We start from the raw sequence: 26,863 nt of genomic DNA on the forward strand, positions 1-26,863 counted from the left end.
TTGTTTCCTTATCCAATGGTCATCCTAGAGTATTATAACTGTAGCATGATTCCTAGCTAGGTTCTTAGACATTCACACTACAACGATCTTGGGAATTTTCTAGGTTAGAAAGTGAAGTAAAATCAAACAACAAAATGGGAAAGGTTTGTCAAGCAAGTCGTGTAGGGGAAGCATACCAATGAGAAGTGCAGAAACATTTTCTACCTAGGGAAGAGGCCATTTCATGTGAGGAAACAAGAAAGGTGCTAGTATACCTTCTATGGTCGGCTCAAAAATATTGTCCCTTAAAGAAGTTATTGTTGGTTATAATTTTATTTAAAATAATGGAAAGCATCCTACATGTTCATGCATGTACCACATGCTAAGACAATGAGGATAGCTACATGACCACCCTACCCCCTTGGTTTTTTTTAGCTAAAGATCAGAATTTTATTGAGAACCAGAAAAAAGAATGAAGAGAAATACAAAAGGAGCTAGAATACAATGATAGACTCAGCAACTAAAACAGAGAGAGCCTCCAACTTTGGCATTGCCATCAGCAGAGGCTCACAACTGCTATCTATAAATGCGGAATCGAGGGTGACCAGCTTTGTCATGGATTAGCTCATCAATGACCGATTGAGGAAGACATCTTCCCTGAAGCAGTGAGTGATCTTCCAATCAATGGAGTTTGTTTCCAAAGAAATTCTATGCCAAAGCTGTTGGCAGTGTCTTCCCTAAAGTGAATGACCTTCCAGATCCAGTTCACGTAGGGCACTCTACTAAGATAATCATCCCTCAAGATGCTTATGAGGATCGGCTAGGGAGATATCGATTTGCCTTGATTGGCATAATCAACTTCAGATTTGTATCTTTGGATGACATTCGAAAGGAGGCCCATGAGTCATGGAATCTGAAGGGCAAAGTGAAGATGGTGCCCATGGGCAAAGGCTTCACAATTTTTATTAGCCATTAATTGAATCTCCAACTTTGTCTTTCTTTGTCCATTACCACCATGAAATCTAAGGATAAACACCTACTTTTACTTTATATTTGTTAAGGTAAGGGGCGCACCATGGAATCTTTGGATGGACAAACTAGTTTTGGTGTGCATGAAAAACTGATGTGGTAAGCTGTGCATGAAAAACTGATGTGGTAATTGTAATAGTTAGAATCTGTGGACTAATCCGGAATGATCATGTGCCACAACATCTTCTAGTTTTCACAGTGTTTTGTGTTGTGTCTGAGAATAGAGAATGTAGAAGGGCAGCATTCTTTCTCCTTAAAATGTATATTAATAATTGAATCTCAGAAAATTTAATGGTTATAATTCTCTCTTGAATTTTGTATGATGCATGGTAAGGAATGAAATTAAGGAGATAGCTAGAGATGTTAATTCATGATGATAAGGTATCATTAATAACTAATTCAAACGTACAAGCTTCATCAAAAAGCAATAAAACAGACTATGCCACTTTAGAAGTAGCTTTCAGTATGTTAGAGAGAGAGAGAGAGAGAGAGAGAAATAATTAATGCAGTATAATATATATATATATATGATATGCATCGATGCAACTACACATATTCATCTTTTTGTTAGCATCGACGCAACTTGTTTTCATTCTGCTTGTCAGTTCCTTATCAGAAGACTTTCTTTGGTATCCTTACTGTTGTTTATTGTTAGCCTGTGTCTGGGATATGATTGCGCTTTGATTGGAACCTCCAGAGTTTGATACGTTTGAGATTCTACAAAATGTCCTCTTTTGGAGACTGATTCTATACAATATTTTACTAATAAATCTATTCATTTTCTTTATTGTATTTATGTGGCAGAGTCTAATTCCATCCAAAGTTAAAGTTTTTGTTGAATTTCTTATAATTTCCTTCTATCCTGCTATATACATTTCTTGACTTTCTGATTTCTACATTAAAGGAATTTTCTTTTTATTGCTGTCTGATGATATTAGGTTTTCATTTCTCTCTACTTCAAAGTTAACAGAAATTTTTTATCACCCATCATTGGAGAATGTCGAATTTATTTTTATTCCATAAATGCACTGGGTTTCAGTGCCAATTCCTCTACTTTTTCTGCTCATCTCTATCGAATTCTTATCAGTTCCCTCTTTCCTTTCCAATTAATTGGACTCAGTCGCTTTCTTCTTTTTTTAGCTTATGATTAGGGTTGTCCTGACATTAAATTCTTTACAATCTTAGCTGTTCTTGTTCTTTCACTATGATATCCTTCTCTTGCTTTATTTGATTATCTTATGGAGGCCTCTCGAGCCCAAGTGGGTATGAAACTCTCTGATGTTTATGGTATTTCAAAAGGGTCTTTGGGTGGAATCTTTTGTGAAATGGAAATACATAAGCTGGATTCAACTGTGGGAAAAAATTTACCCTGAAGTAAGTTCATTTCAGAATTTCAAGAAATGAGTTCACTTCTTTCTTTTTCTTTTTTCCAGTGGTATCTCCAGATTTTGAAACATAATTGCTACATTATCACTTGTGTTAATTCTTTACATCTAATTCAGATAACCTGTGCTTCTTCATTTATCTCTTGCTGGTAGAGTAGGTGGTCCTAAAATCAACATTTTACTAACAAATAAATCTCCTATAGCTAATATTCTTATATACTAAAGAAATTTCTTCCACCATGATTGTTAGTTATAAGAACTCCTGTTTTTTAGGTTCATTGCCCTTGTTTATCCATCAAATGTCCCTAAATGTTATCAATAGATCTAGACTTTTTGAAACCTTCTTGTGTTTTCTCTCCTATTCCCAAATATCCATCGCAGCAGCTTACCTTCTCCACCTCATTATGCTCATGGTCTCAAGCTATGATTACTCTTCCTCCATGTCTGGCTTTTTATCTAACTCGAACTGGAGTTTACTTATCTGCAGGTGAACCCTGATGTCCATTTCCTAAAAGATTTAGGCTTGGATAGCTTGGATACTGTTGAAATTGTAATGGCTTTAGAGGAGGAGTTCAAGCTGGAGATTCCAGACAACGAGGCTGATAAAATTGATTCCTGCCCCCTTGCTATCGAGTACATTGCTAACCATCCAATGGCTGGTTAGCTCTAGGTTATTGCGTCCCCACTGAACTGATTGGGTCGGCCATTTTGTTTGATTTGTTGAGTGAGTGGTTGTAGAAATATAATCTCTGCCAGTGGATCAAAATAATTCTGATCTCTTCGATATTGTAATTTTGGTGAACCAAGATAATGAAAGCATTCATGAACTATGTTTCTCTTGAATTTGTCATGCTTCAAAGCCTAAAACACTTAGTAGTTCTTGTCTCCAATCAACTTCGTGGCTTTGCTTGCCTTGAGATCTAAAGTGCGATGTGCTTGTTTCATTTCCTGGTTATATTCTGTCGTAACATGAACTTTTCCTTGTCTTGTACTGTTTGTATTGAATGCAATTATGGGACTCAATACACTCAGCTTACAGACTGTGGCATTGTTCATTTCTGATGGTTGTCATGCACTAATGCTTAGAAATATCAGCAGGAAGTTAAGTAAATGGGTTATCACAAGGAGATATTGGTACAATATTTACTGTAGGTGTCTCCACAGCCAATCTAGAATTATATTGTACGAAGACTATCTAGCCACCTACATTTCGGTGCATGGTTGATGCAGATCAGATTTGCGTGCAATCAATGTGACATCCAAATGGAAGTCGGTGGAGAGAGAGAGGAGAACCAAGGCATGATAGCCTTACTGATACTGCATCAGGTGCTTGCCTGATTATGCCATGGCAAGCACTAGCTTGTCGTTATGACAAGGAAATGGGGCAATTTAAGGCAGCAAAGAGGCCCAAGTGATGATTAGATATTGAGGGAGAATTTGAAATTAGAAAAGGCTAATGCATAACAAGCCTACCTGTAATCAAATATAGCCTTTTGTTATATAGCAGATCATCCACTTACTCTTCAATTTCCTGGTAATTGAATAGTCCTGAACCCACTCTGCATCCACTTACTCTTCAACCTACCTCACTCGTTGTCAGTCTCTCAAAGGCTATATTTCACTGTGGGGGCTGGAAGGATGAGACTGAGGATTAATCTCCTCCTATTACATAATAATTACATGGGCTAAAACAGGTTGCCTGTTTCGTGCAATTTTTTCTATGGAAAGAAATTAGATATCTTTTCTTCATTCTATGATAACCAATAAACAAGTAGAAGCTGCAATTTTTGAGTTAATATTTAGAGGAAATATGACTCACTCCTCTGTATTTTGGCGAAATATCGTGTTCTCCCAAAACATTTTCAAAAATATTCTATTAGCCATCCCTGTCAGTGAAAATGGTTGCTCCTCTGTATTTTGGTGAAATATCATGTTCTCCCAAAACATTTTCAAAAATATTCTATTAGCCATCCCTCTCACTGAGAAATAGTTGTTATGTCATGATTTTATTTTTTTAATACCTAAACTACCCTCACAAGTGTAATACCAGTTAGAACCTTTTAAGAAGAAAAAACATAAAAAAGAGGATTACCCTCTCTTCAATTCATCTTCCTCTTCAATTTGAAATCCTAGATCCTCCATTGGAGACTGAGATAAAAATGAACTGTGAAGAATGTGAGAAGAAAATGGAGAAGGCAGTGAGAGGGATGAGTGGAGTGACACAGGTAGAGGTGGATCCGAAACTCACAAGCTGGTGATAGGGTATGTGGATCCAAAGAAGGTTTTGAAACATGTACAGCATAGGATTTGGAAGAAGGCCGAGTTTTGAAACATGTACAGCATAGGATTTGGAAGAAGGCCGAGTTTTGAAACATGTACAGCATATATATATATATATATATATATATATAGAGAGAGAGAGAGAGAGAGAGAGAGAGAGAGAGAGAGAGAGAGAGGAACGAAGTTCAGCAAGGAATTTCGTGGCCCTTGTATTTTACCACTTCGAATCATTACCACTGAAGATTTCCTGATGTTATTTGCATAAAAACGAAGCTCAGGCATGGCGTTTTTTGGGCCAATTTGCATCCCCAGGTGTTGGCAAGGACTGCAACTAAAATCTTGAATTTCTTGGAAAATGAACTGAAATCCCAATTTGCATCCCTGGTGCTGGGGCCGATGTTCCAACCCATTGCCATAGGAATGCTCCTGCCATAACTGCTGGAATCTCTTTGAATTCTCATTTTAAGACTTAAAGCTGCCACCACTTGAGAGCAGGGGTAATTTTTCCTCAACTTGTGTCACTCCACTCATCCCTCCCAAGGGTTTCAGATTGAAGAGGAAGATGAGTTGCAGTCTATTCCTCAATTTTTCTACTTAAAAGGTTATAATTGGTATTACACTTGTGTGGGGGTAGTTTGGGTATTAAAAAACATAAATTCATGACTTAACCGTTATTTTTCACGGAAATGAACAATTGCTAGGATATTTCAAATTAGGGGAAAAGAAGTGATATTTTCTCTAATATTTATTTTCCTTATAAAAATTATTAGACAGTGAAAACACTCTAATTTAACTTTTAAAGAAGAAAGACTTGAATGAAATGGGATAGAGTAGCCTAAAAATAAATACTGCTTACATAAATCAATATAACTTAGAAAGTGCAGAAGTTACAATTTCACTTCAATAAAAATTGCACTAACCTTTGAAACACTTTTTGTATGATTATTTTTTGAAAATTTAACTCACAAGAAGTCTTTATTTTTCAATAATTTTTTCCATTTGTCCATTTGTTTTGGAGTAAAATTTTACCTTTCATAAATATAAAATTTTAAAAGTAATATTTTATGGGTTGAAAAATTTTTCAATGTTTATTTCCTAAGGATACGTTTGGTTATAAGGGGAATTAAAGGGAATGGAAGTGCAATTTTCATACTTAAAAAAGAAATATATGTAATCATTACCCATGTGACTTTAGCATTAAGTTCAAATCATTCCATATTTTGTTATACAAATTCACTTTACTTTGCATCCAAAACCCTTTGCTATAGTATATAAAACAAAAATTACATGTAAAATATATTATTACTAAATATGGTTAAAAAATTAAGTAGTTTATACAATTATATGGGGTAATGATTATAAACATTTCTTTTTAAAGTATAAAAATTTCACTTCCCTTCCCTTCCCTTTAAATTCCCATTGCAACCAAACGGAGCCTAAGAGGTAAAATATGATGTAAAATCTTTTAATATAATCAATTATGTTATAACCTTCTATTCAAACTACAACTATTGGTTCAGCTATTTTATCAAATGTGATTCAAGCTTAACTTGATCAATTACCTCAATGCTTTCCGCATCTGAGCTCCATGGCAACCAGCTGCAACAAGCAAGCAAAGTATGTGATTCAAGCTTAACTCAACTTTGATTTAAAATTTTGTGCCTTCATTTATCCAAAGAATCAAGTCAATTGAAATTCCTAAGATCGAGACTCAATTTGACAAGGAAGAATTGATTGAAACGCTAAGAATAGAAGGAAAGACATTGAAGTTTAAATCTATACCACCGAAGAGAGAGGAAACATAGCTTGAACCTTGATCTGTTGTTGAATATCTACCTTGGAATAATTTTTTTTTAGCAAGAATTTTCTGTTCAAGAGCGCCCTATCGCCAAAGCATAAGGGCCCTCTCCGACAAATTTTTTTTTATCTTTTTTTCATTTTTTTAAGATAAAATACAATCGTATCCTGTAGTGTTAACACTGTTAGAGTCATCTGTTAAATATATTTTTTAATCCCATCCCTTTTTTTTTTACCCCTATCTCCTTTGTGTACATTCGGGTTGAATTTTGAGGACCTAAGGTTGGATTAGGGTTTAAGAAACCCGGCCAAACCCGACCCTGTTTCACCCCTAATAGCCCCATTGTTGGAATCTTCACTTTGGGCTTCCCTTATGTGGTCTTTGTTTCTATAGCTTCTACTTTTGTTGGATGTGAAAGGGAGAGAGAGTGGTCCTAGGCCAGGAACGAGAACGGTTTGCATGGTTGTAAAATCCAAACCAGCTGGTTAGATGGGTTGAATCCACCCTAAATGGTCCTTTCCTCATGCAGCCTTTTGGTCAGACCTTAGGCTCACTTTGCAAACCAGTGCACAAAGCAAACCATGATTATGGTTAGGCCATTTCGACCAAATTCGGAAAGAGGTCAATTATATTGGTTTGATATGTTGAGGACCTAAGGTTGGATTAGGGTTTAAGAAACCCGGCCAAACCCGACCCTGTTTCACCCCTAATAGCCCCATTGTTGGAATCTTCACTGTGGGCTTCCCTTATGTGGTCTTTGTTTCTATAGCTTCTACTTTCGTTGGATGTGAAAGGGAGAGAGAGTGGTCCTAGGCCAGGAACGAGAACGGGTTGCATGGTTGTAAAATCCAAACCAGCTGGTTAGATGGGTTGAATCCACCCTAAATGGTCCTTTCCTCATGCAGCCTTTTGGTCAGACCTTAGGCTCACTTTGCAAACCAGTGCACAAAGCAAACCATGATTATGGTTAGGCCATTTCGACCAAATTCAGAAAGAGGTCAATTATATTGGTTTGATATGTTGATCGGCTGCTATTTCAAAGCCATGTGTTTAAGGACGAAAATACAAGAAAACCTTAACTAGATGCCTTTTAGGTTATTAACTTCATTTTATCATGCTCTATTTGTTTGATGGAGAAGATAAGTTTATTAAACATAGTTATTGTTGTCTACATACAGTGATTCTTAATTTTGTTCTCATCTCATTCATTTTCTAAGTGCTATGAAATGCAAAAAGATGATTTTGTGTCTATCTCTCTTCTCTTTTTTCTTTCCTCTTTCCCATAGAATACCACCCAAGCATCTTACCTCCATTTCCTTTTTTTCTCAACAAATTCCACCTAATTAAAAATTACATATTCCATTATTTTCACCTTCCCCTTTTTATCCGTCAAACAAACGGACCTTCCAATATGAAGATTTCATGATTGAAGAGTGTTGAATATGATGTCCAGGCTGGCTTAGGCTGGTTTTACTCCAAGGTTTCCTGATGTCGACAGCCATCAATAGGGCTGGCATCTCTTAGTATTTCTTAGCTCTATCAAGTTTTGCTTTTTCATTCTAGCCAAAAAAAAAAAAAAAAGGTCTATCAAGTTTTTCCCCACTTCCATTCTTAACGACTTGGTTTCCTGATCCAATGATCACCTTATCAATACTATAGTATGATTCCTAGATTATCACACAAAATACAACGATTTTAGGAATTTGTTATATTAGAAAGTGAGTGAAATCAAATAAGAAGTTGGGAAAGGGTGAGTTCTCAAGCTAGCCCCATAGGGAAGCATACCAATGAGGAGCGTTGAAACATTTCCTACATAGGAAGCCATCTCATGTGAGGAGAGAGAGAGAGAGAGAGGATGCTAGTATACTTTCTGGATTTTGCATCCAGCTAAGAAAACTTTTCCCTTAAGAAGCTTCACGGTTGGGTAGAACTTTATTTTGAAATTAAGAAAAAACATCACTACATGGTCATGTACGTACCCCTGCACACAAACAAAATGAGTGGCAAAAATACCACCCTACTTCACTTGGTTGGGTGGTTGTGCAGCTCTCTTGGTTGGTCCCTATGTTAATGCAGTGGCCACATGACTAGGTAATAATTCCTAGCCCTTAAAATAATTATTTCATTTTGAGAAAAATTTACTCCACCTCTGAGAGGGTCACCATACAATCTAGGGTTAAACCAATATATAGTTTTAGTACGTACTCCAAATACCATCCAACGTGCATCTAAAGCTTAGTGGTCAAAGGGATCACATTCATCGTGGCTTAAGGAAAAACTCAGTCCTTGTCATTTTGTGCTCAAATATATACCACTACAGAAATTTTCTTCATGTCATTTTCTCTATAGTGTGGACACACATTTTTCATAGCAACTTTACAATTGTAGAAGACTTAGTCAATCAGTGCATGGTCAATTTAATTAAGTAAGTGAAGACTGAAAATTGCAGTGGTAATTAAACTGGTAAGAACGTCCCTCTTTCTAACGGTCCAACCCTTCAATGACAAATGAGTTGAAGGCAAAAATTATATATATATATATATATATATATATGTGTGTGTGTGTGTGTGTGTGCGATACCACAGTTAGTTAAAAAAATGTGTTCAATATGGATGTGTTTTAAACGATACAGAATTTGAATGGGACAATAAAAAATATGATCAAATATTTAAAAAAATAGTAAAAAATGAAAAACAGACAATACATGTTTTAAATATTTAGATTCGAAAAAACGAGGCAAAAAAAGGGAAATATACACATATATTAAATCATAGAAGATAATATTTTATGGGCAATAGAATACCAATCTAGCATAGCAAACACGAGACCCGTAGGCCAGGGGCAACACAGTCTTTTCGTGCTTGAGCTAATGCCCAAACTGATAGGATTCTTTTTTCCAAATATATATATATATATATAACCATATAATGTGCTTGAATATCAAATTTAATCAAAATAACAAGATTTATTTTCGTAACCTTATGATGCTTAAGAGTAAATATAGCCATTTTTTTTAGCTATTGCAAACTAAGTAGGAACAGCCCAAGGAGACTTTAATCACACACTAGTGGGGAAAGGGGGAATGATAGGAAAATTGGGGTGGGGTGGGGTGGGGTGGGGTGGGGTGCGGGGATGACACATGTGACAGGAGTCGATCCTTAGACCATCCACATTCATGGTTTCTGCTCTTCATGCATAGGCTGCAACTAGTGCGGTATGCATAGATCCACAAGAATATTTGAAGACTTCATTAATGATTTCAGCAAACAAATTCCTAACAAGGAAAGAATTGAAGACCTCATTAATGGTTTTAGCAAATTACTATGGAAAGAAATGAAGAAGAGTGACTTTAGTTTAAAAAATTAAAATCCCCAATGTTCAAGTGGCCATTTATTATTATAATAGGTGGCTGAATTTTTTTCCCATTAAATGCACGGTCATTTTCTTTAGTTATAAAAAAACTGATATGAGAATAAAACACATTTTAAACAATCTGACAGTTCACGTTTTTTTCCCATCTCTTTGGGAGTAATCCCGCAATGCACATATGGTACATAAAAAATATAGGACGGTAAGGCTGTTAATTGGCTTGGTTTAGGTGTAAATAGTTTGACTCGGTTTGGTATAAGAATTTTTTAAGTATAAATAGAACCAAAACATTTTCAAACATAACTCAGTGGAATGCTTAATTCAGTGCATTATTGGATTTCCTTTTTAGTAAATAGTTGGATGTGTGGAGGAATTTGCACGTCATATTCGTGGTTTTGTAGAGAATGGTATCATCCACATGGAGTCATATAAGAAAACAGTACTATGATGTTGTGGCGGTTTTTTCTTTTCAAGAATAGAAAACCCATAAAAGGAAAAGAATGGCGTGGTTGAGAGAAGTCCTTGAAGAATAAATTAATATTTTGAAATTAAAATCATGCTTTAATGGAATGGGAATCAAACTGGTATTTTCAAACCCTTTATAGCATTTCCTTGTGTTACATGTTTATTTATTGCTTTAGTAAATGGGCAATGATGGTGGAAGGAATTTGGCTGTTGGGGGAGGGGAGAAGCCTAAAAATGAGGTTAGGTTATCAAAAATTACAAAGTTACATCATCTATCCAAATTTTTATTTCACATATGGCATTCGATCCGGTATTAGTTGTTGTCGATATTGATAAAGTACCCATAAGCTTTGGATAGTATTGATCTGAACAGGGCGAAAATTCATTTTGTTAGATAAAGCAAGCATAAGGAGGATGGAGAATAGAAGAGATCTGAAATAATTGTAATGAGATGGGAGATCTATTTTTGGAGGGGAATATCAAATCATGGAACTCACTACCACTTTTGCTAGATGTCCATAATGCTTTGTTCAAAACCTTTTTTTGACTCAAGGCCGACAAGGACATGGTCCTCCTTAGTCTTTACATGTCCTAACTTTAGTATGTTATCTTACCTTTCTTAATTAATGAAATTTTTATTTCATAAAAAAAAAAAAACCATTTTTATTATGGCCAAGTGAGGTGTGGTGTATAATTGTAGAATACTTGATTAAGACTAAAGTGTATGTGTTTACTTTTATCTGTAGCCGATGCCAGAGGTGATGACAGTGCAAGAGTCATGACAACTAGTGTATATGAGAGGTTGTGAATACCAATAGTGATCTGTGTATGCGTCTAAGCTCTTGGCAGCCTTGCTCATATTAGCTCTGGGTAGTAGGGTGTTTAAGTCAAGCTAACAGTGAGTATCAACAAAAAAAATTGGGAACACCAAAGAGAGTTTGGGATACAACGTTAAAACAAATTGGGAGAATTTTTATAGACCCAGATTAACCCCCCTCTCAATGTCAACCTGGGAACAACAGAATCCATACATATTCCTTGATTGGTTAGATTCTCTAAAGAATTTTTTGACTAGTATGGAATGAATGGGGTAAGGAAGCTTCACTTTGTTTACTTGCGATTGATTGGTCATGGTAGAGAATGGTGGAGATTCCATAAAGGGGGTTAAAGTTAGGATACATGACCCTAAGACTTGGGAAGAGATAAAGCACGAGTTAAAGGTTAAATACCAATAAGAGCATATCCAAAGGAAACTTCTCCTTCAATAAGATTACTACCAACAAGCATTTAAAGTTGAAAAGAACTTCAAGCAATTGTATATAAAGTTCGATTCGCAAGTTGGGTAGTGCTTGAAATATTACACCAATAACGTTAAAGCAAAGGTTGAATTCAAATTTATATTGTCGAAGGAAATTGAGAGAGCATAGGTTGAAGAAAAGGAGTCTAACGTTGAATTCAAGATGAGATGATCTCAATTCAAGATGCCTCCTTCCCCACACCCGCCACCTTGCCTAGAAAAAAAAAAATGTAAAGAGCTTATCTAAATTTATGGTGAAGTTGCAAATCAACATCAATAAAAAATTTAAGAAGCCTAAAGTTGGTAGTAGTAGCTAATTCTTCTTAAAATAGGTTTTTAATTAATGTTCCGTGTAGAGAATTTGAAACATGGTTGCAAGAAGACACCTAGTAGGATGATGGTGGGAGTGGGCCGTGTTCTTTGGGATTACCCAATGTAGCTTTCCTTTGGCAGCTTAATTTCTTGTTCCTAGCTCCATCATATGGACAACCCTTAACCTTAAGGCTTATGTTAGTATGTTATAGATGCTCCGAGCATGAGAGAGAGAGAGTGGCAACTGATGAAAGGTCTTTACATTTGAGTGCCTTTGAAGCCAACCATAAATAGAAGAACCCTTAACACTCCTTGCCCTAATTGGAAAAATGGAAGGATGCAGACGGAATATTACTAAATGGAGTTTCGGGATAAAGACACTTTCTTCGTTGGGCGAACTTAGTTGCTGCCAAAAGGAGGCTCTCATTGGGACGAAGAGCTAACGTTCGAGATAACCCATGCCTAGGAGAGAGCGAAGTTTTATAGAGTGGTTGTGCACACTCCGGTAGACTTAGCCGCTTGGTGGTGCAAAATGGAGATGCAAACGAAGTGTATGTGTTTACGTTTATCTGTTGCCGACGCCAGAGGTGATGACAGTGCAAGAATCAAGACAGATAGTGTATATGAGAGGTTGTGAATACCAATAGTGATCTCTGTGTATGCTTCCAAGCTCTTGGCAGCCTTGCTCATATTAGCTCTAGGTAGTAAGGTGTTTAAGTCAAGCTAACAGTGTGTATCAACAAAAAAAAATTGGGAACACCAAAGAGTGTTTGGGATACAACGTTAAAACAAATTGGGAGAATTTTTATAGACCCTGATTAACCCCCCTCTCAATGTCAACCTGGGAACAATAGAATCCATACATATTCCTTGATTGATTAGATTCTCAAAAGAATTTTTTGAATGGTATGGAATGAATGGGGTAAGGAAGCTTCACTTTGTTTACTTGCGATTGATTGGTCATGGTAGAGAACGGTGGAGATTTTATAAAGGGGGTTAAAGCTAGGATACATGAACCTAGGACTTGGGAATAGATAAAACATGAACCTAGAAGACTTGATTAAGACTAAAAACTGAGAAAAAAGAATTCAAGATGAGATGATCTCAATTCAAGATGCCTCCTTCCCCACACCCGCCACCCTGCCTAGAAAAAAAAAATGTAAAGAGCTTATCTAAATTTATGGTTGAAGTTGCAAATCAACATCAATATACCATTTAAGAAGCCTAAAGTTTGCAATATTAGCTAATTCTTCTTAAAATAGGTTTTTAATTAATGTTCCGTGTAGAGAATGTGAAAGATGGTTGCAAGAAGACACCTAGTAGAATGATGGTAGGAGTGGGCCATGTTCTTTGGGATTACCCAAAGTAGCTTTCCTTTGGCAGCTTAATTTCCTGTTCCTAGCTCCATCAAATAGACAGCCCTTAGCCTTAAGGCTTATGTTAGTATGTTATAGATGCTCTGAGCATGAGAGAGAGAGAGAGAGAGAGAGAGAGAGAGAGAGAGAGAGAGAGAGACTGGCGACTGATGAAAGGTCTTTACATTTGAGTGCCTTTGAAGCCAAACCATAAATAGAAGAACCCTTAACACTCCTTGCCCTAATTGGAAAAATAGAAGGACACGGATGGAATATTATTGAATTGAACTTCGGGATAAAGACACTTTCTTCATTGGGTGAACTTAGTTGCTCCCAAAAGGAGGCTCTCATTGGGATGAAAAGCTAACTTTCGAGATAACCCACGCCTAGGAGAGAGCGAAGTTTTATAGAGTGGTTGTGCACACTCCGGTAGACTTAGCCGCTTGGTGGTGCAAGGTGGATGTGCATATGAAGTGTATGTGTTTACTTTTATCTGTAGCCGACGCCAAAGGTGATGACAGTGCAAGAGTTATGACAGATAGTGTATATGAGAGGTTGTGAATGCAAACAATTATCTATGTGTATGCATCCAAGCTCTTGGCAGCCTTGCTCATATTTGCTCTGGGTAGTAGGGTGTTTAAGTCAAGCTAACAGTGAGTACCAATAAAAAAAAAATTGGGATCACCAAAGAGAGTTGGGATACAACGTTAAAACAAATTGGGAGAATTTTTATAGACCCTGATTATTCCCCCTCTCAATGTCAACCTGGGAACAACAGAATCCATACATATTCCTTGATTGGTTAGATTCTCTAAAGAATGTTTTGACTAGTATGGAATGAATGGGTTAAGGAAGCTTCACTTTATTTACTTGCGATTGATTGGTCATGGTAGGGAATGAGGAGATTCTATAAATGGGGTTAAAGTTAGGATACAAGAACCTAGGACTTGGGAAGAGATAAAGCATGAATCTAGAAGACTTAGGATACATGAACCTAGAAGACTTGATTAAGACTGAAAACTGAGAAAAAAGAATTCAAGATGAGATGATCTCAATTCAAAATGCCTCCTTCCCCACACCCGCCACCATGCCTAGAAAAAAAAATGTAAAGAGCTTGTGTAAATTTATGGTTGAAGTTGCGAATTAGCATCAATAAACAATTTAAGAAGCCTAAAGTTGGCAGTATTAGCTAATTCTTCTTAAAATAGGTTTTTAATTAATGTTCCGTGTAGAGAATGTGAAACATGGTTGCAAGAAGAAACCTAGTAGAATAATGGTGGGAGTGGGCCGTGTTCTTTGGGATTACCCAAAGTAGCTTTCCTTTGGCAGCTTAATTTCCTGTTCCTAGCTCCATCAAATAAACAACCCTTAGCCTCAAGGCTTATGTCAGTATGTTATAGATGCTCTGAGCATGAGAGAGAGAGAGAGAGAGAGAGAGAGAGAGAGAGAGAGAGAGAGAGAGAGAGAGAGAGAGAGAGAGTGGCAACTGATGAAAGGTCTTTACATTTGAGTGCCTTTGAAGCCAAACCATAAATAGAAGAACCATTGACACTCCTTGCCCTAATTGGAAAAATGGAAGAACGCGGACGGAATATTACTGAATGGAGCGTCGGATAAAGACACTTTCTTCATTGGGCGAACTTAGTTGCTCCCAAAAGGAGGCTTTCATTGGGATGAAAAGCTACCTTTTGAGACAACCCACACCTAGGAGAGAGCGAAGTTTTATAGAGTGGTTGTGCACACTCCGGTAGACTTAGCCGCTTGGTGGTGCAAGGTGGATGTGCATACGAAGTGTATGTGTTTAAGTTTATCTGTAGCCGATGCCAGAGGTGATGACAGTGCAAGAGTCATGACAGATAGTGTATATGAGAGGTTGTGAATACCAACAGTGATCTATGTATATGCATCCAAGCTCTTGGCAGCCTTACTTATAGCAGCTCTGGGTAGTAGGGTGTTTAAGTCAAGCTAACAGTGAGTATCAACAAAAAAAATTGGGAACACTAAAGAGAGTTTGGGATACAACATTAAAACAAATTGGGTGAATTTTTATAGATCCTGATTAACCCCCCCCCTCTCTCAATGTCAACCTGGGAACAACAGAATCCATACATTTTCCTTGATTGGTTAGATTCTCTAGAGAATGTTTTGACTAGTATGGAATGAATGGGGTAAGGAAGCTTCACTTTGTTTACATGCGATTGGTTGGTCATGGTAGAGAGAGAATGGTGGAGATTCTATAAAGGGGGTTAAAGTTAGGATACATGAACCTAGGAGTTGGGAAGAGAGAAAGCATGAACCTAGAAGACTTGATTAAGACTAAAAACTGAGAAAAAGGAATTCAAGATGAGATGATCTCAATTCAAGCTGCCTCCTTCCCCACACCCGCCACCCTGCCTAGAAAAAAAAAATGTAAAGAGCTTATCTAAATTTATGGTTGAAATTGCTAATCAGCATCAATAAACAATTTAAGAAGCCTAAAGTTGGTAGTAGTAGCTAATTCTTCTTAAAATAGGTTTTCAATTAATGTTCCGTATAGAGAATTTGAAACATGGTTGCAAGAAGACACCTAGTAGGATGATGGTGGGAGTGGGCCGTGTTCTTTGGGATTACCCAATGTAGCTTAATTTCCTGTTCCTAGCTCCATCAAATGGACAACCCTCAGCGTTATGACTTATGTTAGTATGTTATAGATGCTTTGAGCATGAGAGAGAGAGAGAGAGAGAGAGAGAGAGAGTGGCAACTGATGAAAGGTCTTTATATTTGAGTGCCTTTGAAGCCAAACCATAAATAGAAGAACCCTTAACACTCCTTGCCCTAATTGGAAAAATGGAAGGACATGGACGGAATATTACTGAATGGAGCTTCGGGATAAAGACATTTTCTTCGTTGGGCGAACTTAGTTGTTCCCAAAAGGAGGCTTTCATTGGACGAAAAGCTAACTTTCAAGATAACCCACACCTTGGAGAGAGCGAAGTTTTATAGAGTGATTGTGCACACTCCGGTAGACTTAGCTGCTTGGTGGTGCAAGGTGGAGGTGCATACGAAGTGTATGTGTTTACTTTTATCTGTAGCCGACACCAGAGGTGATGATAGTGCAAGAGTCATGACACATTGGTGGAGGAGCCAATGTCAGCAGCCCTTGCCCATGTCCAGCTTACTTTTATCTGTACCCTCGGGACTCTTCCTAGGTCCCGAGGGAGCAGCCATTAATATTAAGTTTCAGCCACATTGGTGGAGGAGCGCACCAGATTATTTCAAGAATTCTTGAAACTTTATTTTTACGCTGAAACTTTACTTTTACGCAGTGTAATTCCTATACCGCTATCACTATCACTAATTCTGATAATTAGCTAGCTTATGGGTGATCCCACATTGGGTGCCTAACACATTCCCACCTTTTAAATTAACACTGGTCCAAAGATCGAAGTGGAGCATCCCTTATCCAATAATGAGTCATAGACTTCTCTCTCCTAAGGGAGAGGGACATATTTTGGATCCTAGGCTCATCATCTTAGATGACAACTCTCTATTTGACATTTGATGTGAATTCATGTGATATTGGAAAGAAAGTCATAACCCGACACAAATTTGACGCATATGACCACGCGGGTTCCTTGAATCCTTTTGGGAGGGATGATATGGCAAATCTTCAGACCACCATTATCTCTATAGATGCCCCTAGGTTTTCCTTCTGATATTACCAAAAAAAAAAGGGGGAGTTTCCTTGTGGCTGTCTTACAATTCCAAACAAGAAACTTATGTGGTGGAGATTGCTTCCATGGTGGTCCGCATAGCATTGAGAGACCTTCATAGTAGAGATAAACGACAGCCCATTTGATAGAGTTTCAGATTTAGAACAAAGTTGAAAACAAACAAGAGGCAATTGAATGATAAAAAATCAGGTCCAGTTTTTAAGCGTTGCTTACGAGTGAGAAGTATTACTCTTTTGCAAAGTTTTCTACAAAAATGCAATCAAAGCCTTCAAATCTAAGGATCACATGGCCTATGTTGGGACTTGTGAAGACGACTTTGATGGAGAGTATAATTATTTTTACTGGTTGGCTTTAATTGCACCGTATATTAGCTTTGTTTTGATATGACCTTTACTATGGATATGTTTGTTATTTTATCTATAAATAAAAGATGGGAAATCCAAAGTTATTTTTATTTCTTTCAGCGACATTTGATGAACTGGATTTAGTTCTTCCCTTTTCATTAGTATGAGCTTGATTATGTCTCAACTCAAGCACTCAATGTCAAGTATTGAAATGGTAGGCGATTTTAAGAACAACTAATAGCCTGACTAAATAACATTTAATCTTTGATTGTTAAATTTTTTTAAAAAAGAAGAAAACAAAACAAAACAAAAAACAAACGTTCAATTGGTAAAATATCCTAGCCCAAGGTGCTTTTTATTTTAGGTCTAATGTTTGAACCACTCTCATGCCCTTTTCAATCTTCCTTTTTACTTTTCATTTGGCCCTAAACCTTTCAAGTAATTGTTATGTAAGTTTCTCACGGTGATTTTTTAGACTGGTTACAAGTGCTTGGGATTCTGAGGTTTCTGTTGGCGCAGGCTCCCTTCTGTCCAGTTGATGTTTTTTAGTCTTTGCTTTTCTCCAGTTTGTATAGCTCTTTTGTCTTTTAGATAATTTTTTTTTCTTTTTTTTGCTCTTTTACATGATTTCTTCTTAAAAAGAGGTTGAACCTTATTGACGGCATCCGTATCCAAAGTCATAAGCCCAAAAACGGCACACTACCCTATTGATTATGATGCATGAAAAAGCTTGTTTTGATATCATTTGACAGTTTTCAACCTAAAGCTTAATCTTGAAGGAGGTGAGAAACTTCCTAAGGTCATAAACTCAACAATTGAACAGTATTTGGTTGATTCCCCCCCCACCCCCACCACCCAATTCATGGTTACAGAACTCTTTCACTACGTCACTTAACAATGATGTTTTTCATAATCAATTTGGTGTGCCAAGGTGGTTGCTATTGTCAAAACTTAATTCAACATTCTAGGTTGTTCTGGTTTAGATCATGTAAATTATTATTTTATTTATATGGGTAAAGGTTCTTTACACTGCCAGTTTGGCGGATTTTAGGATATTTAAGACTAGATTGTACGTTGGGTTTTCATATCTAAGGGGGCAATTCTAATTCTGAGTGTTTTTTTTTTTGTCTTAATCAATTCTAGTTATCTCTGTGGTGCAGGACCTCTCAGGAACAGAAAACTTTCTCTATATATATACAAAATGAAAGCACTAGAAATAGTGGATAACAGCATTTTCAAGTGATGTCTCCTCCTTAGTATCATCCATAACCATCATAATTCCCTCAATTGGCCATGCCATCCAACGGTCAAGAACACTCTTTGCACCATATACAACCTCATCCCAACATCAACCTGGGCAGCACTATTCAGACCAGGTGGCATCTTTGCTCTCATATTTAACTCATCCACCAAGCCATTTGTCCTATTGACCCAGGCTAACATCCGCTGAATCCCAATTACTCTTGCAGCTAGTACCCCACCTAGCCGGTGTATCCCTAGCTGGAGCAGCACAACCCCACCATCAGTATTCCCAAGCCCATTATCACTCATCCCAAGCCCAAGACCCGACCAATGTATGTAATCTACCTCTATCCAGTCCAACCCAAGCCCATCTCATCCTTTCATCCCTTAACGGCTCTACAATCTACATCCCAGCCATGCTATTTCAGTTCCTACCCCAACTCATATGATCTTTGCACCAACACCACAATTGAATTTAAGGACAACTGCTGAAAGTCCAGTCACCACTCTTCATCAGAGTTCTGAAATTCTTGAGTCAACCAAAACTACAAAAGTTCGATTGGAGTCTGATACTACTCAAAACAAAGGAAAAGCTAAGAGGCAGAGAGGTATGAACCAGGAGGACAGAGTCGCTCAAAACAAAGAAAGGGGGAATTGTAAATGGGGTCGAGACATTGCTCAGTTTCGTAACATGCTAGATTCTTGCTGCCTTGTTGATTTAGTAACCCATGGTCCGGTGTTCACTTGGAGCATAAGAGAATTGGATCCTTTGTTTCAAAAGTTCTCTACATGTCAGAACAAGTTGTGTGATTGGAATAAAGAGACCGTTGGCTACCTGAATTCCAGAATCCAGAAGTAAAAACAAGAGTTGACCAATCTGCAAGGGCTTTCTCCATCGGCTGCTTCCCAAGAACGTGAAAATAAGAGGACAGATTTTTTTATTTATTTCTGCACAGTCCACAGTAGATGAAATTAAGACTATCCCTTTTCTCAATGGGTCAACTAAAATCACCAGGGTTTGATGGTTTTCCCCCATTGTTTTTTCAGAGATTTTGGGATATAACCAATATCGAGCTAGTTTCTTTTGTCCGCAATTTCTTCTCCTCAGGGGTTCTGCCTCCTCATACAAACGACATGTTTATATTTCTTATCCCAAAGACCGGTACTCCTGAAGCTATAGAGCACTACAGGCCCATCAGCTTATGTATTGTTGCTGTTAAAGTGGTTACAAAAATCTTGGCTAATCGGCTGCGGAATTCATTGCCTCATCTTATTTCACCAGCCCAATTTGCATTCATTCCCAAACGATCGATCTCTGATAAAGTTTACTTCCCTTATTTTGGGGTGTGTTACCTCCGTCAGATACTCTATCATGGTAAATGGAGCTACCAAGTGCGAAGTTATTCCTTCAGGAGGAATCAGGCAAGGCGACCCCTTGTCACCAGCCCTATTTATTATTTGTTCCCATGCTTTGAGTAATGTGTTGTGCAATGCAGAACAAAGCGGCCTAATCCATGGTCAGAAATCGGTCCAAGCCTCTTACCCATCTCTTATGCGCCGATGATTGTTTCCTTTTTGCCTAGGTCAAGCTTCACGAGCTACAACAATTAAAAGTTTGTGTTAAGACTTATTGCAAAGCGAGTGGTAAGCTTATCAATGTTAAAAAATCTAGTCTTTGTTTCAACCCCAACACAACATCCCGTTTGAAAAGGTGGTTCTCTCGGATCTTCAAGATCCCTTATGGCGATAGACCAACGAAGTTTTTGGGCCTACCAACAGAATTGGGAATCTCAGTCTTTCATGAGATCAGCGACAGGGCATCTAAAAAGATGTATGGTTGGTCGAAATCTCTCTTGTCCCATGCGGGAAGAGAAGTTTTATTGAAGGCAGTGGTTCATCCTACTTCCATCTTTGCTACTAGTCACTTCAAGTTACCTATTGCCCTTCATAACCAGTCTAAGGGCTTGGGTTTCGAGATCCTTTGCTCCATAATAGGGCTTTATTATCCAAAAGTAGCATGAAAGTTGTTCTCTAATCCACAATCCCATTTGGTAATTTTTATGAAATCTCTATAATTCCAAATTGTGATTTTTCGGATGCTAATTTGGGAAGCTCCCCTTCATGGGCTTGGAGAAGCGTTATCGAGGGTAGAAAAGTATTGAAGGTTGGTCTTATGTGGAAGACTGGAGTTGGAGATAAAATTCAGATTTGGCATGATAGATGGGTCCCTTCAATTCCAGGTTTTCGACTACGGAATCAACCACCCACAGGGTGTCCTTTGAGGTGGGTTTCAGATATCATATTACAAGATTGTCACCAATGGAATACTTCCCTCATTGATGAATGGTTCAGTCCATCAGACAAGGCTAATATCCTTCGAATTCACATTCCTTTGGGGATCACCTTGTTTGGGGTGCCTCTAAAAATGGGTTGTCCTCTGTCAAGACGGCTTACCACCTACAATGCAATCTCCTATGGCATAAATCTAGTAATTGTCCTTCTTCATCCAAGATAAGTAAATGGGAAGGAACTCCTTCGACTGTCTGGAAATCAATTTGGCAGTGTCATGTCCCTCCCAAAATTAAGGACTTCATGTGGAAGGCTTTTGCATCCGGCATAGCTTCAAGTAAAGGTTTTCTCCATCGGCATATGCAGGTTGACCACAATTGTGGGAGGTGTGGAGCTGAGACTGAATCCCCAGACCATCTTATTCTCCACTGCCCCTTTTCCAAGGCAGTATGGTTTGCTTGTCCACTAGCCATTAAGTTTCCCCAATCTGACTTTTCTCTCCAAGATTGGAATGCTGGATGGAGCAATTTTTCTAAATAGGGGAAGAAGCATGCAAGAGAGATGAAAACCCTTTGAGGTTTCATTTTTTGGCATATTTGGTTGGCTCGTAATGATATCTGCCTTTGGGAGGAAGAAATGGTCACCAGAGGAAGTTGTTGAAGCAGCACAATTGGCACATGTGGAATACCTTCAAGCCCAAGAGTCTAAATCTTCAAACCATCAAGGCCAAGTCCAACGTGACATTCAACAATCATTTTGGACCCCTTCAACAATCATCCCACCCTTTTGTTAAGTTAAATTGTGATGCAGCGTGGAAGTCAGATCATAGCAAATGTGGACTAGGATTCCTAATTCAAGACAACAAGGCAACCCTGTCTCAGTGAAGTCTGAAATCCTATATTTTGACTCAATCATTGATGGTAAAGCACTGGCCATTCGAAGTGGGTTATTGGAGGGTATTTCTCTCGGTCTTTACTATATCTCTGTGGAATCATACTGTTTGGCCCTCATCCAGTATATCAGATGGTCCCAAAAAAGTGTACCACTCTCATCTCAGCCCATTGTGGATTATATTTGATACCTGACAGGTTATTTTATTGATTGTAAATTCAATCATATTCGTAGGAGAGTCAATTTTTTGGAGACTCTTTTGCTCGGAAAACACTATTTATAACGTGTATGACAGTTTGACCGAACTACTCTCCATGGTTGAAGGAAAATTGTAATGTTTCTACCATGTCCCGGACACATTTTTTAGAATACCATGTGCCTGACGTGTAAAAAAAAAAAAAAACTAGAAATAAAGTTTTTTTTATCAACCTTTTTATTTCAGTTGGTCCGATTCGGTTTTGTCAACCAGTTTCATAAAGGTCAAAAGCGAAACCAAATTTGATTCGGGCTGAACCGATAGGTATAATTGGTTCGGGTTAGGAATTTTTTTAGGGGAGATTACTTATTCGGGTTGGCAGGTACGGAAATAGAGCTTCCAAAGCGCGCACAGGTAGGTTGGAGTGTGGAGGCGTGGAGTTAAGAGAGTTGAGAGCAGAAGTCGAGCTTCTAGTGCCATTGCCTGATGGTAAGCCTGGGGAAGAGCAGAGAGAGAGAGAGAGAGAGAGATGGCATCCATCTAGCTGTGTATTTTCATTATCTTGCAGTTATTTTGAGATGATTTTTGCTGAAATCCCAAGCTTTCATTTATCTCTGCATTGAAGGTTTAATCTTCCAATCTGTTTTATCCATTGTTGTTGCTGCTGGCTCAAGATCATCTAGGGTTTTGACTGGCGTGGTTCATTAATTTTTTTCCCTCTTAATTCTGCTGCTACCCGGTTGCCTTTCGTTAGAGCTTTAATTACCTAAAAGACGATTTTTTCGTTTCATCAATGTCAACGATTGTCCATTCCATTTTTCGTTTTATATCGACGTCATACGGTTTCAGAAACCCAAGGTATATTATTACTCAGAAGCGCATGCTTGGGAGTACTTCTGCTGCTGATAACTACTGGAATCTCTTGCAGAAAAATGATTCTGGATCAGGTTTAGAGCGAAATTTAGGAAAAACTAATGGAAAATTAGATGCTTTGTGTGTCGAAGATGTTCTGCGGAGGTGCTCCTCTGATCGAGCAATACTGGGACTGAGGTTTTTCATTTGGGCGGGCCTTCAATCATATTATAGACATAGCAGTTTGATGTATAACAAAGTTTGTCAATTATTTGAGATTGATCGTAAGCCACAATTGCTGAATGATGTTTTAGAAGTGTATAGAATTCGTGGTTCTTTGGTTACTGTGAAAGTGTTTAAAGTGATTTTAAATCTCTGTAAAGAGGCAAAGCTCGCAGAAGAGGCTTTAGGGGTATTGAGGAAAATGGGAGAGTTCAATTGCCGACCTGATACTTCTTCCTATAATGTTGTTATACGACTCTTCAGTGAGAAGGGAGATATGGATGTGGCATCTGGACTAATGAAAGAGATGTCTATGATTGATCTTTACCCTGACATGCTAACTTATATCGAGATGATCAAGGGCTTCTGTAATGTGGGTAGGTTCGAGGAAGCCTGTGGGCTTTTCAAGGTTATGCACACTCATGGTTGCGTTCCAAGTGTTGTGGCTTATTCTGCATTGCTTGATGGATTTTGTAGGGCTGGTAATATGGAGAGAGCAATGGAGTTATTGGGGGATATGGAGAAAGTGGGTGGTGATTGTTCACCAAATACAGTTACATACACTTCTGTGATACAGAGTTTCTGTGAGAAGAGAAGGTCAACAGAGGCACTAGGATTTTTGGATCGAATGATGGCTCATGGATGTCGTCCAAATCGAGTTACAATTAGTACTTTGATTAAGGGTCTCTGTGTTGAAGGTCGTATAGAGGAGGCTTATAAGCTTGTAGATAAAGTTGTTGTGAATGGGAGTGTTTCAAGTGCTGCATGCTATAGTTCTCTTGTAGTTTGCTTGCTGCGAATAAAGAACATAAAGGAGGCAGAGAAACTCTTTAGAAGGATGTTAAATAATGGAGTGCAGCCTGATGGGTTGGCTTGTAACTGTATGATGAAAGAGATTTGTTTGGAGGGACGGGCCATGGATGGATTTGGTTTGTACTGTGAAATGGAGAAGTTCAACTCTCTAGATTCTGTGGACTCTGATTTTTACTCGGTTCTTTTAGCAGGACTTTGTCATGAAAGTCATCTGTTGCAAGTTGCAGAGGTTGTTAATGCAATGATCAAGAAGAGGTTTCGATTGAAAACTCCTCATCTTGATGTTATGGTTGAATGCCTGGAGAAATCTGGTCAAAAGGAACTTGCTTTGCATCTTGCAAAACTTGGGACATAGGGGGTGGGGAAAGATTTTCAAGGTCCTCTCTCTCTCTCATTGTTCTTAGACCTGTCTTCCAATTTGTTCTGTTATTTCATAAAACTGTTTCTTTCTCTTCTATGTATATTTGATGTTTGTTGCATCTGTGTCCTTTTTTTGGATTGTACTGATATTTCTTTTCTCTTAATATTTAGTTCAATATAAATTATACTATTATTTTTCCAGCCGGGGGGGGGGGTTATGGTGGACTGCCTGTTCTGCCAGGTTTAGTGGAACCCAGCCCATAATAAGAAGGCCACAATGTCTATTTGTATGCTTTATGTCACCCTGAACATACTCCTATACATGGCAATGTCAAACATTAGAAATAGCCCAAAAGGTCGCAGAACGGACATGTTTCCTGACGATATAGCAACTTCCAACCTTACAAGTAGGTATGGGCTGTCCTAGACTAGCCATATGTTGAAATTTGTGGTCAAACTCAATAATATGGGCCGCTTGTATTTGAATATTCCTTTGTATTTTGGACAGCCCATAGTTTTGGCTTTTATCTTTTAATTTTTAACCTGCTTTTCTTCATGTATAAAACTCAGAATTGGGCTGAAATTTATAGGCAGATTGGGGTTTGTGGGCATACTTGTGCACCAAATTTTGAATGCCAGATATACTGCCAAACGGAAGATATAAGTGGGTCATTCTGCTGCCAGTTTCCCTTGCCTGTTTCGAGAAGTCAAATATTTTGAGGAGCAGTCCAATTCCTGAAGATTGTTAGGGGAAAGCTCTGCTCTATACTTTTGAGATGACCCATCAAATTTGACATGTGATTATTAAAGAGGGTACTATAGTTATCTAACATTTTGGATCGGCCACATCAGCCTACACTTGGTACTGTCCTTGCTGCCAAGGTTGGTGATGCAGATCAATGGTATTCTAAGAGATGCCAAGGAAAAAAAAATCAACGCAGAAAGTCAACTCACCAGGTCACTCTCTGTGACTGTCGAGTTGATTCAGTTCTTAAGTCAGTGGACCAGCTCTACCACCTCCCCCACATGGGATATTTTCTTTGTCTTTATTTGTTATTTAAGTTTGTTAATTCATATTCCTAGTTGAGTTGAGAGTTTGTTTTAAGTAATTGGAGCTCTATCTTTAAGAGTTTTAAGTAGTTAAACTCACTACACAGGACTGCGACCAAGAGGGACTTTCCTGTATATATATTTTTTTGGGGTGTTAGAGAATGTGTCTCGGCTGGATGGCCGATCCCATTTAATTGGGATAAGGCTATGCTGTTGTTTTTGTTGTGAAACAATCTATATTCAGTTTTCTGCAGCAAATCTGAATCCAGTTGGAGGAGATATCTAGATCCTAATTATTTTTTTTATCCATCCATCGGATTGTCTAAAATTATCAGGTTTTGTTCATCTATACTTGAAGGTTGTTGAAACTGGGTCATACTATGAGGTAGGGGTGTCAATTGGACGGTTCGGTTTGGTTTTGGTCGGATTGATTCGGTTTCGGTCTAGGAATGAGGGAGACCAAAACCAATCCGTTAAGGAACTTCAGTTTTTGGTCGGTTTTGGTTTCGGTCCAGGTTTGATGGGGACATCAAGATGTACAGACGCAAGAAGAAGAAGAAACAACTATCTTTGTGGCTGGAAGAATAGAAAGAAGAACAAAAAGAGGACGAAAAGGAGGCTTGATCTAGCCTTTCCAGTGTTGGATCAAGTCCCCCTCTCTTTCCAGATTTCAGAAAATCTTGTGCGCCGCATTAGTTGTTAGTTTAGTAGCTTATTTTTAGGGCCTGTTTGATAACTTTTCAAAAAACACGTTTCTACCGTTTTTGTGTCCAAAAACGGCAGAAACGGAACAAAAAGCGTTTGATAAACTGTTTCGTTTCATTTGTTTTTAGAAATAGAAATAGAAATTTCTACCTATATATGGTTCAAGAAATGACCCAGGCGAAACAAGTACAATCGTTTCTGGAAATGACTCGTGGCCATTATTTCGCTGGTTACTATCGACTTCTAGAAACATGACTTATCAAACACCTTCAATTCTGTTTCTGTTTCTAGAAACGGAAATTTATGTTTTTGCCCTTTTTTTGAAACAGAAACGGCAGAAACGTTATCAAACGGGACCTTAGAATATTCTTTTCCTTGTTAGTCTTTTAATTAATTAGGAAACTACTTTATTAATTGTTAGTTTTTAGGAAGTTTTTATTTACTTTCCAATTGGTTCTTTTTTGTTTTTAGTAACTAAATTTTATATTTATGTAATGGCCTAGGCCACGATGGAGTTAATGAATGAATGAATGAGAATTTTGAAAGTTTGTCCAAATTGGAAAACTCCCCAACCCCCTGCGATTTCCCTCTCCCTCTCTGTTTCTCTCTCTCTCTCGTTAATCTCTCTCTTTTCTCTCTCTCAGTTCCTCTCTTTCTCGGTTTCTTCCCCTCTCCCTCTTTTCTCTTGGCTGTCTTAATATTGCATCCTCTCTATTTTTTTGGCATTATTGTTGAAGACATGTGCCCTTCCCTCAAGCAGCCAAGGATCGATCAAAGCACCATTGTTTCCCTACACTACTGTTAAGGATACTACTGCCTCTTCTTCAAGCAATCGAAGACTGGCTACTGCACTTTGTTTTCTGTGCTATTGTCAATAAATGTTGTTCTCCCTTCAAGCAAACAAGAGCTGCAATTAT

General features: G+C 38.0%; 1 protein-coding gene across 6 annotated transcripts in view; it reads left to right on the plus strand.

The window, feature by feature from the left end:
* Positions 1–22,349: 22,349 nt before the first annotated feature.
* The window catches only part of LOC122081630 (pentatricopeptide repeat-containing protein At5g47360), a 39,299-nt gene continuing 34,785 nt past the window's right edge, over positions 22,350–26,863 (plus strand). For 5 of the 6 annotated variants that reach the window (XM_042648818.1, XM_042648817.1, XM_042648819.1 and 2 more), the window contains exon 1: positions 22,359–24,208. In XM_042648818.1, the coding sequence (XP_042504752.1) occupies positions 22,738–24,186 (1,449 nt within the window). In that variant the 5' untranslated portion in view covers positions 22,359–22,737 and the 3' untranslated portion in view covers positions 24,187–24,208. Of the gene's footprint in view, positions 24,209–26,863 lie in introns of all 6 variants that reach the window. The other variant, XR_006141149.1, reaches the window with a different exon arrangement.

The sequence above is a fragment of the Macadamia integrifolia genome, chromosome 6 (genome assembly GCF_013358625.1).
Source record: "Macadamia integrifolia cultivar HAES 741 chromosome 6, SCU_Mint_v3, whole genome shotgun sequence".
NCBI classification, from domain to species: domain Eukaryota; kingdom Viridiplantae; phylum Streptophyta; class Magnoliopsida; order Proteales; family Proteaceae; genus Macadamia; species Macadamia integrifolia.